Genomic DNA, 18184 nt, shown 5'->3' on the forward strand with positions numbered 1-18184 from the left:
ACTATAATTTATTTTAGTACCTCCAGGTCTCTCCCACAGCCTGCTGTCCCGCTCTGTCACAACGGTTTGATGCCTGCACTCTGTTGCTGTGGGCTCCTAACACTAACCCTAACCTGAACGCTAACACAAAACCCAACCCTAGATTTGACACTAGGTCTGCCAGATTGTGAGCAAGCTGGTCTGTGGGTTTGTCCTCAGTTTGAACAAATTCATGAAGCCCACTGCCCCACCCTATACCCCAACAGACCCCGCCACCAGCCCCCAATGATAGATATCGTTGATTACTAAGGGATTAATTAAGGCAGTATGTGAGTGGAAAGAAAAAGTTTGAAATCCACTTCTATAAACCAATACTTGCAGTAGATTTTCCCATGGTCTTCTATAAATTGTGTGTGTATGTTTTATTAAATTGTACACGTATTTTCCCATGCTCTTTTATACATTGTTCGATGTTTTATTCCTACCATGATTTACCCATGCTCTTCTATTAATTGTTGTGTGTTAATAAAAGTAATGTTTGAGAGCAAACTCTCGTATCCCACGGGTCTGAGACTTTCTCAACACAACGGTGACCAATATAGGGACATTACTATTGGTGTTAGTCACTATTATAACCCTAAGTCCATCTCTGAAGCAAAGTGGCAATTCCGGAGGAGGCTAGAGACAGAGACAGATGAATGCCAACTATGGAAGGGAGTGCAAGTCATCACAGCCTATAAGGTGAGGGCAAACAGTATAGATGGCAGTGATGAGCTGAACACCTTTTATGTCCACTTTGAGAAGAAAAACAAAACAGTGCCTACTAAAATCCCTGAAAAAACTGAGGACCCTCTGGGTTGTTGTTCTGTGCGTAATGAGGTAGGTGTCAGGACAGTCCAAGTGGTGTTGTTCCATGTGCCCCAGCCATATGGTTTTGTGGTCCCTGTTTGTGTCATAGGCCTTCCTTCTGTCAGAAAATTGAAGCTTCATCTCCCTCTGGATCAGGAAACAAAGTTTAAAAAAAATATCAAATATTTAATTTTAATTTAAAGATGCAGGACAGTAACAGATCCTCCAGCCATAGCAACCCCAATGTTTTGAAGGGTGGGAGTAAACCGGAGTCGAAGGGTCTTCATGAAGGCATGGGGACCACGTACAAATCCTTAAGGAGAGCACCACATTCGAACCCGGCACTGCAGCACTGGAATTAAATATTCTCAAGTTTGAAATCAAGGTGAGGAGACCCTGTAAATCACAGTTGAGTTTTGTCTGCCTCAGTTACTGAAGAAAGTTGATTGGATTTTTGTATCAGTTTGCAATTAGTTCTCAAACCTTTTGCTGCATATTGAAATTTCTGTCCTGGGAATAAATTGTGATGTGCAATTATTATTGTGAATGATATTTATTTGATTGTGATATTCAATACACAAGTTCACAGAAGGATTAATTCTGCTCCATCTCGGAGCTGAAAAGCATCTCCTGAGGCAAACAGCAGGCTCCTTTGAGCATTGTACTAAGCTGGTTCATTGAGTCTGCTCACAAATGATCATCCATGCATGCCTGTCAGTTTATTTTCCTTTTAATTTGTCTGGTAAGGTGAATTTGACAAAATTATCATGGAAAAGCACACTATAAATGTGGCATCTCGATAAATCCAAGACCAGGATTTATGCACCGGGATAGCATTGTTTTGTCATTAAAAGCTTCATCTGGTGTTACTTATTTTATCATAGATGTAGAACAGTTTCAATGTCAGGCAAATACATCAAATATTCAAATATTAGTTCCTCAGTTGGAATCCCACTTTGAGATGGGGAAGATTGGGGTTTCAGCAAAATGTCCAGAGGTAAAGGTTTGGAAAGTAGAGGAAATAATTGCTGGAGCAGGGAAAAAATACTTGTTTTTTTGCAGTAATTCATTGCATTAAATTTACATTTATTCATTTTGTGGAATACATTAGCTTATCCAACCCATAAGACCATCTGATGCAGGAGCAGGATTAGGCAATTTGGCCCATCAAGTCTGTTTTACCATTTAACCATAAGACATCGGAACAGAAATAGGCTGTTCAGCCCATCGAGTCTGCCCCACCATTTAATCATAAGCTGATCCATTTCCCCACTCAGTGGCACTGTCCAGCCTTCTCCCCGTAACCTTTGATGCCCGGGCTAATCAAGAACCTATCAATCTCTGCCTTAAATGCACCCAATGACCTGGCCTTCACAACCGCAACAAGTTCCACCGATTCACTCACCCTCCGGCTGAAGATATTCCTACGCATTTCTATTCCAAGCAGACACCCCTCAATCCCAAAGTTGTGGCCTCTTAGCCTTGACTCTCCCTCCGTGGGAAACAACTTTTCTACACATACTCTGTCCATGCCTTTCAACATTCAAAATGTTTCAATGAGATTCCCCCCTCCTTCTCCTAAATTCCAACGAATGCAGGCCAAGAACTGTCAAATACTCCTTGTATGATAACCATTTCATTCCCAAAAGCATCCAAGTGAAACTGCTCTGAATCCTCTCTAACATCAGAACATCTTTTGTTAAATGTGGACCCCAAAACCACTCACAATACTCCAAGTGAGGACCCATCAGAGCCTTATAAAGCCACACATGGCACCCCTGCACTTATATTCTATTCCTCTTGAAATGGATGCCAGTGTGGCTGATTTATTTATTTTTACCTCTTAATCTCCTGACTTCTAGATTCTCTGTGTTACCTGATCAAGAATCTTCTCACCCCCCACCCCACCCCCTTGTTTCCAGAAATTTCTCCTCATCTCGGTTCTAAAAGGGTGTCCTTTTATTCTGAGGTCATGCCCTTTGGTCCTAGACTCTTCCACTGCTGGAAGCATCTTCTCCATGTCCACTCCATCTAGCCTTTTAAATATTTGGCATGTTTCAATGAGATTCCCCCTCATCCTTCTAAACTCCAGAAAATACAGGCCCAGACTATCAAATTCTTCTCATTCATTCATCCTCACATCTCTGGGATCATAAACCTCCTTTGGTTTGTCTCTTACACCAGCAAATCCTTCCTTAGATATGGGCCCTCTGCGCAGAATACACCAAGTGTGGTCTGACCAATGGGGTGTAAAGTCTCAGCATTGCATTGTTGCCTTGATATTCGCATCCTCTCGAAATGAATGCTAACATTGCATTTACCTTCCTTACTACAGACCCAACCTGCAATTTAACCTTCAAGGAATCCTGTACAGGGACTTGCAAATCTGCTTTCCGAATTCTCTCCCCATTTAGAAAATAGACTGCACCTTTATTCTAAACACAGAATTGCTGGAGGAGCTCGCAGGAGGTAAAGACATAGTGCTGATGTTTCAGGCCTGAGCTCAAGGCAACTTTCCAAAACTCCAGACCTTGAGGAAGGGCTCAGGCCCGAAACGTCGGTACTATATCGTTACCTCCTATAGATGCTGCGAGACCGGTTGAGTTCCTCCAGCATTTTGGGGTTTTTACTACAATCCTAGCCTCTGCAGACTTTCGTGTTTCACTGGACCTTGATTCTTTCTACCAAAGTGCATGACCACACATTTCTTTGCACTGCATTCTATCTGCTATTTTCTGCCTATTCTCCCAATCTATCCTTCTGCAGACTCCCTGCTTCCTCAACATTACCTGCCCCTCCATCTCTCTTTGTATCACCTGTAAACTTAGCCACATGGCCATCAATTCCATCATCTAGTTCAGGGGTGGGCAACCTCTTTCTTAAAACTCACATTCCACCTTAAGTAATCACTATGCCGTAAGTGTTCTGTGAGGGATTGCTTAAGGTGGGACGTGAGTGGGAAGGGAAAGTTGAGAACCACTGCTCTCGACCCAATTGTTACTGAAATATTTGGCTTGAGAAAAATTGTCATTGCCCCATTTCCTTTGGAGTTCTGAAACCATGCACAGAATGAGTCAATGAAGTACATTAAAACAGTGGTTTTCAAACCCACATCCCACCTTAAGCTATTCCTTACTCATCATAGAGCATTTATGCCATAGAGAATACTAAAAGTGGAATGTGAGTTTTTAATCATAAAAAGGTTGCCCACCCAGGTTTAGATCATAAACATAGAACACGAGAAGCAGCAGACGAATCACTGACAGCTAGTCTGAAAAGACCCCATTTATTCTCATTCTTTGCCTTCTGCCAGTCAGCCAGTCCATGCGAGTACCTTTCTGTAACACCATAAGCTCCTACCGTGTTTAGCAGCCTCACGAGTGGCACCTTGTCAAGGACCTGCAGAAAGTCCAAGTAAACAACATCCACTAATTCTCCTTTGTCTGTCCTGCTTCCTCAAAGAACTTGCTAAACAGTCCCCAGGAAAGATCTCCCCTGATCTCCTTTGACCGATTTAATCCTGTGCTTTCAAGAAGCTGAAACCTCATTCATGTCCATGAACATCGAAATCTTACCCATCATTGCCCGTGATCTTTCTTCCTACATGAAGAATGGGGTGACACTTGCAATTTTCCACTCCCATGGATCCACTGCTGACACTAATCGTTCTTGAAAGATCATTGCTAATGCATTCATAATCGAGTCAACCACTTCGTTCAGACCCTGGGGTGTAGTCCATTTGATCCAGGTGACTGAAGGAGAAGGTGCTTTCAGGAACAGTGAAAGTAAACAGCTGATGTGCATTTTGTGTGCAGGTCGCACCACGGTCAGCGACGGCCGGAGCATTTATTCACACAGGACCTTGCAGATGCCAGAAATTGAAGCCAAACACAATCTGCTGGAGGAACTCAGCACCAGTGGGGAAGAAAGAAAGGTCAATATTATGAGCCGCACCTCTTCATCAGGACTAGAGCTGGACCGGTTATTTTCTGCTGCTGAACCTGCTTAGTTCCTCCAGTGGCTTCTGAACAACATCTTCTTCATTCATGCTTAGAAAAATCTGTGATGAGGTTTAGTGCCCACTAATCCTGGAAGACCACAAACCGTGCATTAGAGTGGATTACCTGACAGAAATATTGATGATATTTTCCCTCATTCTCCTGATGATTCAGAGTAGCCAGACTGAGTGATGACAAGTTAGATTGGACTTATTCTGTTCTTCTGAAGCAGTACCCACCCAAGAGGTTTCTCGTATTGTTTGGTTATATTGAACTGAGACACCTCAGTTGTGGACTGCATTAGGGCTGGTGAGCGTATCTGCAGAATTCCATAAGGGGTGTTGTCTGGCCCTTTATCCTTTGTTGTATCTAGTTCTCAACCTTTTTCTTTCCACTCACTTTTAAGTAATTCCTATGCCATGGGTGCTCTGTGATTAGTAAGGGGGGAAGAAAAAGTTTGAAAACCACTATTTTTAATCATCCCTGATTGACTCGTGATGTGCACAGTTTCAGAACTCCAAAGGAAATGGGCCGATGATAATTTTTCTCCAGCAAAATATTTCAGTAACAATTGGGTCGATAACAGTGGTTCTCAACCTTCCCTTCCCACCCACATCCCACCTTAGGCAATCCCTGACAAATCGCAGAGCACCGATGGTGTAGGAATTACTTAAATTGGGATGTGAGTGGAAAGAAAAAGGTTGAGAACTATTGATCTACTTCATGGAGTGAATCAATTAGGCTGAATTCTGTCTTCAGTTCTTCAGGGATTCTCAGGAAGAATATTCTGAACATAGAAGACTGCAGTACAGGAAATGACTCTCTATCCCATGTGTATATGCCACACATAGAACATACCTGGAACATAGAGCATTGTAGCACAGTACATAGTACATTCAACATAAAAACATGGTGTCCCAATTAAACTCAGCCTCTGCAGATCGTCCACTCATCACTTTTCGACGGATTTGGTGTCAAATGTTTTCACCATCTTGTTTGCACTCTCATCTTTAAAAATGAGGGTTAACTTGGGAGTTTCCACCTCCTGTTGTTTAATTGATCACCACCATTTCAGATTAGATCAGAATCAGGATTTATTGTTGTGAACAAGTCATGAGATTCGGTGTTTCGTGGCAGCTTCATTGTGCAAACAATCATATTATAACCATCATACAACATTACTATAAATAAAATCAAAATAATTGTGCTCAAAAATTAAGGCTCTTTGGTTCATTGATCATTCAGAAATCTGATGGTGGAGGGGAAGAAGCTGTCCTTGTGCCGCTGAGCGCTCGTCTTTAGGCTCCTGTACCTTTTCCCCGATCGCTACAGAGTGGCTGGATGGTGGGGGTCTTTGAGGATAGAGGCTGCTTTTTCAAGATGCTGCTTCATGTAGCTGTCCACAAAGGAGTGAAGTCTGGTGCCCATGATGTCGCAGGCCGAGTTATTCTTGTCCTGAGAGATGGTGCCTCCATTACCAGACAGTGAAGCAACCAGCCAGAATGCTCTCCACGGTACACCTGAAGAAATTTTTGGTCTCCCCTGACTCCTCACAAAGTATAGCTGCTGGCGAGCCTTCTTTGTGATGGCATCAACATGGAGTCTCCAGGACAGACCCTCAGTGATGTTGGCACCCAGGAATTTGAAGTTCTTGACCCTCTCCACTACTAGCCCTGAGATGGGCAGGACCACAGAAGTTGGATGAGATCTGGTGGCTTGACCCCATTTCCTGCTCACTATTTTTGCTGATCACTCTGCCTGTGGCCTTGGGCAACTCTTCTGCACTATTCCTGAAGCCCCAAGTATAATGGGATTAAAAATAATGAACAGAAATCACTTAACACCTTGGTAGGAGGATAACAGAGTGGGACCAACTGAAATATGCCACAAAATTAAGCGGCTGTCTCTTCGTCAGCTCTCCCAGGTTAATGAACGGTCTCTGAATTGATTATGATCCACCAATTCGAACAATGAAGAAAAATGCAATGAATGTGCCAAGTTCAATTCTTGTTGTCTAATTATCCTCAAGCAAAGTAACATTACACAGGAGAGACCATGAATTTTAGAATTGAAATCACACAAATATCTTTTAGGATTTTTATTTTGTTTTGGAGAACTTTTCACAACAGTGTTTGAGAGATCTCCATTTATTTGGCCACCAGCACGTATTCAGAATCTTGGGAGTATGGTGATGCCAAGTAACTTGAGCAGTGTTTGAATTGGCCATTTGCCTGTGTGTGTGCTTGTAAATGAGTTCATTGATTCAATTGTTTCTTTTTCTGATTCACAGGTTTCAAACTGAAGTTAATTACGACACATTAGAAATCCGGGACGGACCTGTTAATTCATCACCTTTAATTGGAGAATATCATGGGACTCAAGCTCCTCAGTTTTTAATCAACACTGGCAACTTCATGTACCTTCTGCTGACAACTGACAACAGCCGGTCAAGTGTTGGTTTCCAGATCCGTTATGAAAGTAAGTTCTCTTCATCGCCCAAAAACAGAGCTGCTTTTGCAACAATGCCATGCTTAATTTTTCAGAGCACTCATGTTTCTCTGATACTGCACCCATATTTCCCAAACAGAAAGAGTTCCAACAAAGTTTGAGATATTTGGGTTTAGTGGAATCTGTCAAGTTCATGTTGAAAGGCACACTCCATGGCACCAGGAAGAAGAAATAAATTCAAGTGCACAACTCAGTGAAAGTTACTGATTGCAACTCTACATTCTGGTTTTGACTTGCTTTCACCCTCTCAAAGGGGTGGCTAATGAACAGGTTGTCCACTTCTGGGTTGTAGGAGGACACCTTCATGTTCATTTAAGGCTGCAGCAATGATTTTCGCTTGACTTACTCCAACAGAGTATGTGAAGAAAACATGAATATTGCTCTCCAGAATCTTTTTCTCTTTTACACACTCGTACTCCGAGTCAGAAAGACTTTCTGTGCAGAAGCAGATCCTTCAGCCCATCAAATCCATGCTGACCATCACCATACATTTACTGCATATTCATCCCACATACATCCCAGTTCCTTTTATTCTCCTCACATTCTCCCAGATTCTAACACTCTAGAGACAATTGTCAGTGGTCAATTAATCGATCTACCGATCCACCTTTGGGGCACAGAAGGAAGGCTGCAGAGTTACAAAGGAGTCTATGTGAACTCTACACTCCACTCCTAGGTCAAGCCAATTTCTCTGCAAGATGGACTTTACCTACATCGGAGGGACTGGCCACAAACTGGGAGATCACTTCGCTGAGCACTTGCACTCTGTCCACATCAGTGACAGGGAACTCTCAGTGCCCAACCAACAATTCCATGCCTCACTTCCATACTGACATGTCTGTCCATGGACTCATGTACTATCCCACCAAGATCACCCATAATTGGAGGAACAACACTTGATTTTCAGTGTGGACACTGTCCAACCAGATGGCATTAACATTGATTTCTCCAGATTCTGCTAGCCCACTCTCCATTCTCCCTCCCTTCCCCATCCCTCTGTCTTCATTCCTCCAGCTCTCCACCCCTTCCTTCTCCTCTCACAGAGCCATACCCCCTCCCCCTGTTTGCTGTTGTGCCCTCCCTCCCTTATCCACCTATTACCTCCTGCCTTTGGGATTATGCTCCTCCCCCTGCCCCTCTCCCACCCTCCCCCCACCATTTTGTTCAGGTACCTGCCGACATTTGATGAAGGGCTTGAGCTCAAAACATTGGTTATATATCTTTATTTTTAATATATAAAGTACGTTGCCTGACCAATGGATTAATCCAGCCTTGTTCTCTTACTTCTTCAAATCACATCATTTGTTTAGATGGGGCTGTGGAAAGATCATGTCACCTCTCATCACAATGGCGATTGGTGGAAATCCCGTGAAATTTCCAGACACTTGTGAACAATTTGTCCTGTTTAGTTATGCTTTTCAATGAACTAGAAAGGCAATGATGTCATTATCTGGATATTTCAGGACCTGGGTCACAATGTCAAGTATAACTTCCCAAGCAGTTGTGCTCTGGTTTGCCAAAAAAATCACTCTCATTAATACTGAACTTTGACACAGCACCACACTGACCATCCTGATCCTCTCTGGACACAAGAACACGGTAATGTACGCTAAATTCAAATTCATGGCAACAAAACTGGTTGAGCAAATTTGGCACGATTTTAATGAGAGATAATTTCCTGCCCTCTGAGTTCTCCATTGAGGTTATTGCAGGAATTTAATTCTGCTGACATGCTGAATGTCTAGAATTTTCTGCAAGTTCATCAGCCCTGGTAGGACAAATTATGGAAGCAACACAGATAATTTTCATCTTCCATCTGACTTCACGCTCACTCAGATTGAGCTCATAGTTGATCTCACACTCACATTTGCAATTGTTTTTCAGAATCACTTGACGTGCTAACTGGAAAACTAGTAAATTCACAATAGTAAAATGCAGTGGCCTTTGTACTAACTGATCTTTAACGATGCACTTCTATACTCTTGTTTTCCTTGCTGTACGATATGTGGGATATCTAGCTGGACGGCTCCCAAAACAAACTTGCTCACTGCACACGTTACAGTAATGATCTTCAACTTGAACTAGTCAGCAAAGTGGATATTTTCATAGTTTAAAATGCCAATGAACATCCTTTGTTGCTTAACGTTCCAGTCAAGGTTGTTTAAAGTGAACGGAACTACATTTTGGAAGAAAAGTATTTCATGCAGCTGCTACATTTGATGCAAATAAGCAAGGATAAAATTCTACAACTAATTATTTCCTCATTCGATTATTTGAATTTGGCACCTTATTATTCCCTTTTTAAATGATCGAATTTGATAACCACAGACTTCGAATTTCAAAATTTCCCTTCAAAGTCATTTTGCTCAAATTCTATCAGGATAATAGTCACATGGGTCACTTTTAATTTTGCTTCCTCTATGTATAAGTTGTGCACTTAATCCATTTCCAAGGCAGACTTGAACCTGCTTTGAACACTGGTTTCCAGTTAATTCTGAAAAACTAAAATGAGCAGCAATTGAAATGAGATTATCACCTGAATATGGATAACGGAATGACAACAAAACATCTACAAACATAATTCCAAGAGTCAAGAATCGCAGGAATAGATTAATCACACCTTTATTTGTTTCCTTGACAAATTGAGGGAAATATGATAATCTTCTTAACCTGCTGAGCTGTAGACATGTTCATGATTCAAGCTTGCTTGCCATGTGGAAAGCAAATGTTTCTATCAACGATATTTAACAAAGTCAGATCATAAGGCCATAGAAGCAAAAGTAAGCCATTCGACCCGTCGAGACCTCTTGGCAAGTCCATCTTGGGATGGAATGTCAGAAGACTCCAACTTTTTTTATATATCTGATGAAGTATTTTTGAAGTGCAGTCGAGGTTGCAGGGCAAGAAGCATGCATGCTAATTGCACATTGCAAGATCACACCAACCACAGTTAGATCATTGGGCAGATGATACAAAGGTTGGAGGAGTTGTGTATAGTGCAGAAGATTGTCATCGGTTACCATGTGATGAAGAGTTGGGCAGAGAGGGGCGGCGTGATAAGTGCAATGCTGTTACTACACCAGTGATTGGGGCCAGGGCTCAAATCCTGCTCTTTCTGTGAGGAGTTTGTACATTCTCCCCGTGTCTGCATGGGCTTTCCCCAGGGGCTCCAGTTTCCTCCCAGCACTTAAAACGTACTGGGGTTGTGTGTAATTGGGAACCACATGCTCATGGCCAGAATGGCCTTTTCCCATGCTGTTTGTCTAAATTTAAAATTGATATTGTTAGATGAACTTCAGATAAATGTGAAGCAATGAACTCTGGAAGGTCAGACCTGAAAGCTGAGTATGTATGCGGTTAATAGTAGGATCCTTAACAGTGTGGAGGAACTAAGAACTCTTGGGGTTCAGGTCCATAGATCCCTCAAGATTTCCATGCAAGTTGATGGGGTGGTTAAGAAAGTGTTGGCCTTCAATGATCAGTTGAAGAGCCGTGAGGTAATAATGGAACTCAATAAAACTGGGTAGATCACACTTAGAGCATTGCGTTCAGTTCTGGTCACCTCATTACAGGAAGGATATAGACGCTTTGGAGAGTGTGCAAAGGATATTTACCAGAATGTTGCCTTGATTGGAGAATATGTAATAGGAGGCAGGTTGAGAGAGCTAGGGTTTTTCTCTTTGGAGCAATGAAAGATGAGAGCAGACTTCATAGATAACAAAGACTGAGGTGGACTGCAAACTTATTTGTCTTCTCCTGAGGCAACAATAGCAAGTACCAAGAGAAAAGTTTAGGGAAGATGTTAGTTGGGTGCCTTGAATGCATTTCCAGGATGGGTGTGGAGGTTGGTACAAATGAGGCATTCAAAACACTCTCGGGATTTTTAAACAAAGTAGAGAGATGGGTGGGGAAAAATTAAATTGTAATATCAGTTCAAATATTCACCGACCTGAACTTCCTTGCTGTCATTTGAAATAGAGCCAAAGAATCATCCATACACTTTCCTCCATACTCGAATGAGGTGCTGCTCGAGATACTGTGTTCAGATCTCTGAATTTAGGGTTCTGGCCATGGACTCACGACCAATGGAAGAAAACGTGAAGTCCTCTGAAGATTTTTTAAAAGAATTTAGACATACAGTACAGTAACAGGCCCTTCCGGCTGATGAGCCCCATGCCAATTACACCCAAATGACCTTTAACCTTGCTACATTTTGAAGGGTGGGAGGAAACCGGACCCCCCCCCCCCCAGGGAAAACCCATGCAGACACAGGGAGAACGTACAAACTCCTTACAGACAGTGCGGGATTGGAGCCTCAGACACTGGCACTGTAACAGCGTTACGCATTTGAAGCTCTTTTTTTTGTCTCTTGTAACAGAGGTCTGTAAAATAGTCCGACAGGAGAAACTGAGGCCAAGTGATTTAATCCTTTCGTAGGGAAACATCTGTTATCTGGTTAAGCATGGGCAGAGTAAACCAGAAAGATAAGAAAGCCAAAAAAAAAGTCTGTGTGCCTCTGAGCTCACCCCAGTCAATTTGTGCTCCTGAACTAAATCTGATTCATTTTCTGGCATCTACTGTTTGTCTCTGAGGTCCCTCTGAATCTTTGCATCCATCAGATCTTCCAGCTGCTCTCTTAATTGCATGCATCAACCCACTTTGATTTTTCACTGTTACTGATGTCCAAACAATTCACTGAAACCAATTCAACACACATTTGTTAGACATGCATTCAATTATTTTTGGCTGCTAAAAGCAATCTCTATCTCTCCTTGCTTGATTGTTGAAGGATAGATAATAGTGAGCAGTGTCTTATGTTGGCTCTGGGTTGATAAGATGCTGTTGGCACCAAAAGAGTTATCCAAGCCCATGTCTGAATACAGTGATCCTTCCATGAAATTGGTTTACTCCAATTACAATATCCCTGTGTGAACCAACTCTTGTCGATGATATAAATATGATCTAAATACAGCATGGTAACAGGCCATTTTGGCCCACGAGTCTGTGCCGTCCAACTTACAGCCCATTAACCTACAACCCCCCCCCCCCCCCCCCACCCCGGTACGATTTGATCGATGGGAGGAAACCAGGGCCCTCGGGGAAAACCCACGCAGACACGGGGAGAATGTACAAACTCCTCACAGACAGTGAGGGATTCGAAGTCCGATCCGGTCCCAATCACTGGCGCTGTAAAGGTGCTGCGCTAACCACTGCACCACCATGCAGCCCTTTATTAAAAATTGTTATTTATTGCTGAATCGGACAAAAAAATACAGGTGGGATTATTGGTAAATTTGCAGATAACACCAACATTGGCGGAGCTGTGTACGATGAGAAAGGTTGGCAACCGGTTGTCAGCTGGAAATGTCGGTGGAGAAATGGCAGATGGAAATAATCTGCACACGTGTGATTTTACACTTAGGGCTGTCAAATATAAGGGAAATGTAGACAGTAGCGGCACGACACTTGGGAGCATTAGCAAATTGAGGGATCTTAGTACACAAGTGCATAGCTCTCTGAAAGGGGAAACACCTGTAAAGACGACAGGAATCTATATTGCAACTGTATCAGCCACTTTCTGTGTTGTGTGGATTTGGCTCACAATATTGCAGGAAGGATATGGAGGTGGTGTGGAAGAGGTTCATCAGGGTAGAACGTAGAACAGCACAGTATAGGCAGGTCGGCCCATGATAATGTGCTGATCAATGTAAACCCACTCCACCATCAATCTACCCCTTTCATTTCTCACACCCATCATTCTCTATTTTTTTCTTACATCCATGTGTCTATCTAATACTCTTTTAAATGTCCCAATTGTACCAGCCTTCACCACCACCCCTGGCAATGTTGCCTGCACCGTACTGCAGCAGTCCATCATTCGTATGGAGTTTGAGACAGCCAACATCATCGCGATACCCAGAGGGCAACAAGAATAGGCCTCAGTGACTAATGCCCTGTAGCATTGACCTCCACCTTTATGAAAGGCTTTGAGCCTGATGATGGAACGCATCAAAGCACAACTCCCAGAGATGCTGATCCAATTTCAATTCACCTATCGAAGAAACCACTTCATAGACGTTGCTAACCCATCTGGAGAACAACGCTTCATACGCCAGGCTGCTGTTCATCAACTTCAACTACTGTTTAATCTGATGATTCCCCAGAGCCAGTTGTAGAATCTGTCTTTGTTGGGACTCAACACCCCTCTCTGTAACTGAATTATGAATATCCAAACAGAAAGACCACAGTCTGCCTGGGTAGGTAGCAAAATGTCAAATACCATTATAACACTGGTGCACGTCAAGGCTGTGTGTTCAGCCCACTCCTGTTCACGCTACTGACCCACGACTGTATCACCAGATCCAGTTCCAATAGTGTCATAAGGATTACAGATGACACAGCAGTAGTTGGCCTCATCAGTAACCACGATGAGTCGCATTACAGAGACGATGAAGATGATCGTGGACCAGGAACGACCACCCTCCGCTACACATTAGTTACTCGGTAGTGGAGAGTGTGGAAAGCAGCAAGGTCCTTGGAGTTCACTTAACTAGTGACCGATTGTGGATGCAGAACATCTCCTTCCTTGTCAGGAAGGTGCAACAGTGACTGCACTTCCTGAAGAAGACGACACGGGCAAGGCTACCAGCTGCCATCATGTCAACCTTCTGCCGGAGCTCTATTGTGAGTGTCCTGGCTGACTACATCACAGTGTGGTACAGTTGCTGTGGAGAAATGGACCAGCATTCAATTCACAGGACCATAGGGGTGGCAGAGGGAATCACTGGAGTCTCCCTTCCTATATTGACATGATCTACTGGGATCATTGTCTGGAGGGTGTGCAAAATCATTGAGGACTCCTTCCACCCTGCACATGGTGTCATTCAGCTGCTCCTGTTGGAAAAGAGATCCAGGAGTATCAGAACCAGAACCACGAGGCTGAGGAACAGATTCTTCCCATGGGCGGTGAGAATGCTGAACGACCCAAGGAACTGCTCACACTGACCATCCGAGACTCCCATATTTTAGAAAAAATATTTATTTATTTGTCTGTATATATGAATACTTGTCCGGCATCTGGATTGTGTGGCTCTCTGTGTGTTACGCGGTGGCTTTGCACTGAGGACAGGGGAACCCTGTTTTGTCAGATTGTACCTGTGCAATCAGACGGCAATGAAGTTGACTTGACTTGGAAAGTATGAGATTTGAAGGGAGGTTGGACAGTTCGGATTGTTTTCTCTGGAGTGCTGAAGGAAATGCGATACATAAAATTATGTGAGGCACAGTTAGGATGGATGATATTTATTTTCCCAGCATGGAAATTTCAGTCATTGGAAGGGCGTAGATTTATAATGAGAAGGGAAAAAATAAAATGAGATTAACAAAGCCGTTTTACTACCACACAATGGAATGTTTCTGGCGCCTTCTGCTCGGGAAATAGTGGAAGTAGATGGAATAACAATGTTTAAAAGGTATTCAGACAGACACATGAGCAGACTGGAAGTAGAGGGGTATGGTAGGCAGAAGGTGTTTGTTTAAATTGGCATCATCATTGGGCCGAAGATTTTGTTCTTGTTCTGCATTGTATTCCATTTTCTATGTCCAGAAATCTTCATGTAATTTTGGATTATGTCCCTGCATTCTAAATATGTCAGCAGATAAACCATCTGTCAAGTGTACTCAGCAATCATTCCAGAACTTTGCCTCTCCTGCCAAGGCTCCTTGGACCGCAGGCCTCCAGCAACTTGGGGTGCAATGTCAGATAAATATGAATTTCCAGGTGAAGATCAGGGGCTCAAAAAAAGTAACTGTTGTTCAGCCTTCATACAATGAGCTGGGCTAAGTCTTACAGCATGGAATCAAGCCCTTTGTCTCGACCTGCTCATGCCAAACCAAATGTCTCATCCACCTTCGTCCCACCTATCCACATTTAGCCCATATCCCTATAAACCCTTCCTATCCCTGATAGTACCTGCCTCAACTACTTGCTCCAGTAGCCCGTTCCATGCACCCACCACCCTCTGTGTAAAAAAAAATGTTGCCCCTCAGGTCCCTATTAAATCTCTCCCCCTTCACCTTAAACCTATGTTCTCTGGATCTCAATCCCCCTACTTTGGGCAAAAGGTTATTTGTGTTCACCCAATCTATTATCCCGATAATTTTATACACCCCTTTGAGATCATCGCCCATCCTCTTCTCCTCAACCTCTCCCTGTTGTTTAAGCCCCCGAGTCCTGGCAGTGCCCTCGAAAATCTTCTCTACACCCACTCCAGCTGGACATCTTTCCTGCAGAATGCTGATCAAAACTGAGTACAACACTCTAAATGAGACCTCACTGACATCTGTGACACGACCTCCAAACTTCTACATTCAAACTTCTGCCTGAAGAAGGCCAATATGCTGACTACAGATACCCTGTCAAGCTGTGACACCAATTTCAAGGTCACATGTACCTATGTTTTCAGATCCCTCTTCTCTACACCCATTTCCAACTCTCAATCATTCACTGTGGAGCTCCGTCCCATGTTAGACTTCCCAAACACTCACATTTTCCCGTATTAAATTCCATCATCCATTCCTCTGCCCAGCTGCAAACCTTACAACCATCTTTGCTATCTACAACAGATGTATCCACAGACTTGTTCATTATGCCATGTACATTTTCATCCAAATCAATTATCTGGATAACAAAGAGCAGTAGGCCCAGCACTGGACCCTAGTCACAGGTGTTATGTACCAGACAGCAGTGATAAAAAATCAACCCAGATGGTGTTAAATTTAAAATAATATTTTTTATTATTCATTAACAATGATGGAACACTTATCTAAATTTAACTAAATTTATCTACACTTATCGAACGTAGCCCCAAACTATGCGCAAACATACTGGTGTGTGCATGCGGAACACCCCAAGCCACTACAGCTCAAGGCCCAATTCTCGGAAGGCAGTTCCAAGTTCAATTTCAGAAATTCCATGATGTTGAGGCATGGGCTTCAGATGGATGAGACACAGAGGCCTTAGATGAATGTGACACGCAGGCATGAGATGGGTGGGTACACACAGGGCTTAGATGAAATTAGCAGTTCATGAAGTGGGTGCAAGAGACGAGAGGTGTTAGAGATCTGATTAACCTATGAAACCCTTGTTGAGGAGCTTCAACGAAATGTCCTTTTTGGATGAGTGCCAACTAAAACTCCCCTCTTCTTTGACGTAGGGAACATGAAGCAAGTGATGCTCACGAAGCTTCCGGAACCCTTTTTGTAGGTCATCCGAACTCAAGTGAGTCTCCACTCTGGTCACCATCCAAGCGCAGCATTTCTTCTGCAAGTAGAACCCTTCTCGTGGGTCAGTCAGCAAAAAGGTGACCTCTTTTTGGTCACAAAGTGGTTTCTCACTCTTTTTGGTCACAAAGTGGTTTCTCATTCCTCAATAACTAACAGGAGGAAATCTGACAGTTTGCCTACAACCACATAGTAGACCCTTTCATGCCAGGGTTCACCTGGTGGCTGGCTACAAGTGCGGAGGGAAAACGTAAAACTTACCTTTCATGGATCAGCCCTAAAAGGCTGCTCGTGCGTCGCATTCATGTTGAGCGGCGCCTTGTAGCGCCCTGTGGAGCTGATAAAAGATGGGGCAACTGGTGCCATAACAACATCTGTCATAAAGATATGGCAGAGGAATGGCCATCTTCCCAACCCATAATACCCCCATGCAGCTGGAACCACTCTGTGTTTTCCCAGAAAAGTTCCAGCACTATGGGGGATTATGGGTCAGGAAGACAGCCATTGCTCTGCAATGTTTTGAGCCATGGTGGCCCGGAGAGGTGACAGTGTGGCTGGCGGGGCTTTCACAGCTGACACCAGCTGCCCCCCTGCCCTGAAGGCTCCTGCTGACCTCCCCTGCCTTGAGGTTTCATGGAGGGAGAGTGGTGAGTGGGCAGATGGGTTGCAGGCTAATGACATCATCAGCCCGTCCCTAACCAGCACCTGTTGTACATTCATGTGGGTCAGCGGAGCACAGCGCTCACCGATGATCCTTCCCCAAGAGGGATTGCAGTTGGTGTCTTGAAACCGGCCACAGCACATTCAAGTAGGTAAGTCTCCCGACATAAGGGCGAAGAATCTCCACCTTTACATTTGGGCATTTTCTTTGTATGAAAGGGCCTAATGAGGCCAGGTGGGTTTCTCCTTCCCACAAAAGAGGTCAAAGTGCACTTTACTCTTGTGCTGTCTTTTTTAAATGGCCTTCTGAACAAATGATGCACTGCCTTTTCACTAAGATGGTCACATGGTCTCTGCCCCTGGCTCCTCCAGGGCTCCTTCCCTTCACTCTGCAAATGTATCAAGTTTCAGAACATTTTGTCTTCGAAGCCTGCTGCTATTTCCAAAAAACCTGCAGGCTTTTGTTAAATGTTCTCTTAAAGTGGCAGTCTCACCCAAATAAAATGAACTGAAAACTGGGACAATGTCACACAGGTTTCTGTCAGAAAATAAACCATGTCCATCACCCTCTGCTTTCTACCATGAAGCCAATTCTCCATCCACTCACCGGCCTTTCCTTGGAGTGATACAGCATGTGTTTATCACATTGAATACTGTGTACCTTTGAGTGATGGATATGCAAGATTGAGGAGTAAACCTATGGTTTTTTTGTTCAAACTTATAACGATGCAATATTGACAATGCTGGTCTGTTCACATAGACTCCTTTGTAACAATGCTGGTCTGTCCATCATTTTCACAACCTACTCACAAATCAAAATAAATGACAATAATTAGAAGCAGGGAAAGAAACATGTTGGCTTGTTCTCGGGAAATCCAAGAGTTGGCAGCTGCTGGATTCACCTCACC

At 43.4% G+C, this 18184-nt stretch overlaps 1 protein-coding gene across 1 annotated transcript in view; it reads left to right on the forward strand.

Annotated features, from left to right (window-relative positions):
- Positions 1–18184, forward strand: part of LOC138736174 (CUB and sushi domain-containing protein 1-like) — a 2349200-nt gene that overhangs the window by 1602558 nt on the left and 728458 nt on the right. The window contains exon 18 of the mRNA XM_069885244.1: positions 7117–7304. Coding sequence (XP_069741345.1) covers positions 7117–7304 — 188 coding nt within the window. The remainder of the gene's footprint in view (positions 1–7116; positions 7305–18184) is intronic.

This window comes from Narcine bancroftii, chromosome 6 (genome assembly GCF_036971445.1).
Source record: "Narcine bancroftii isolate sNarBan1 chromosome 6, sNarBan1.hap1, whole genome shotgun sequence".
NCBI lineage: Eukaryota > Metazoa > Chordata > Chondrichthyes > Torpediniformes > Narcinidae > Narcine > Narcine bancroftii.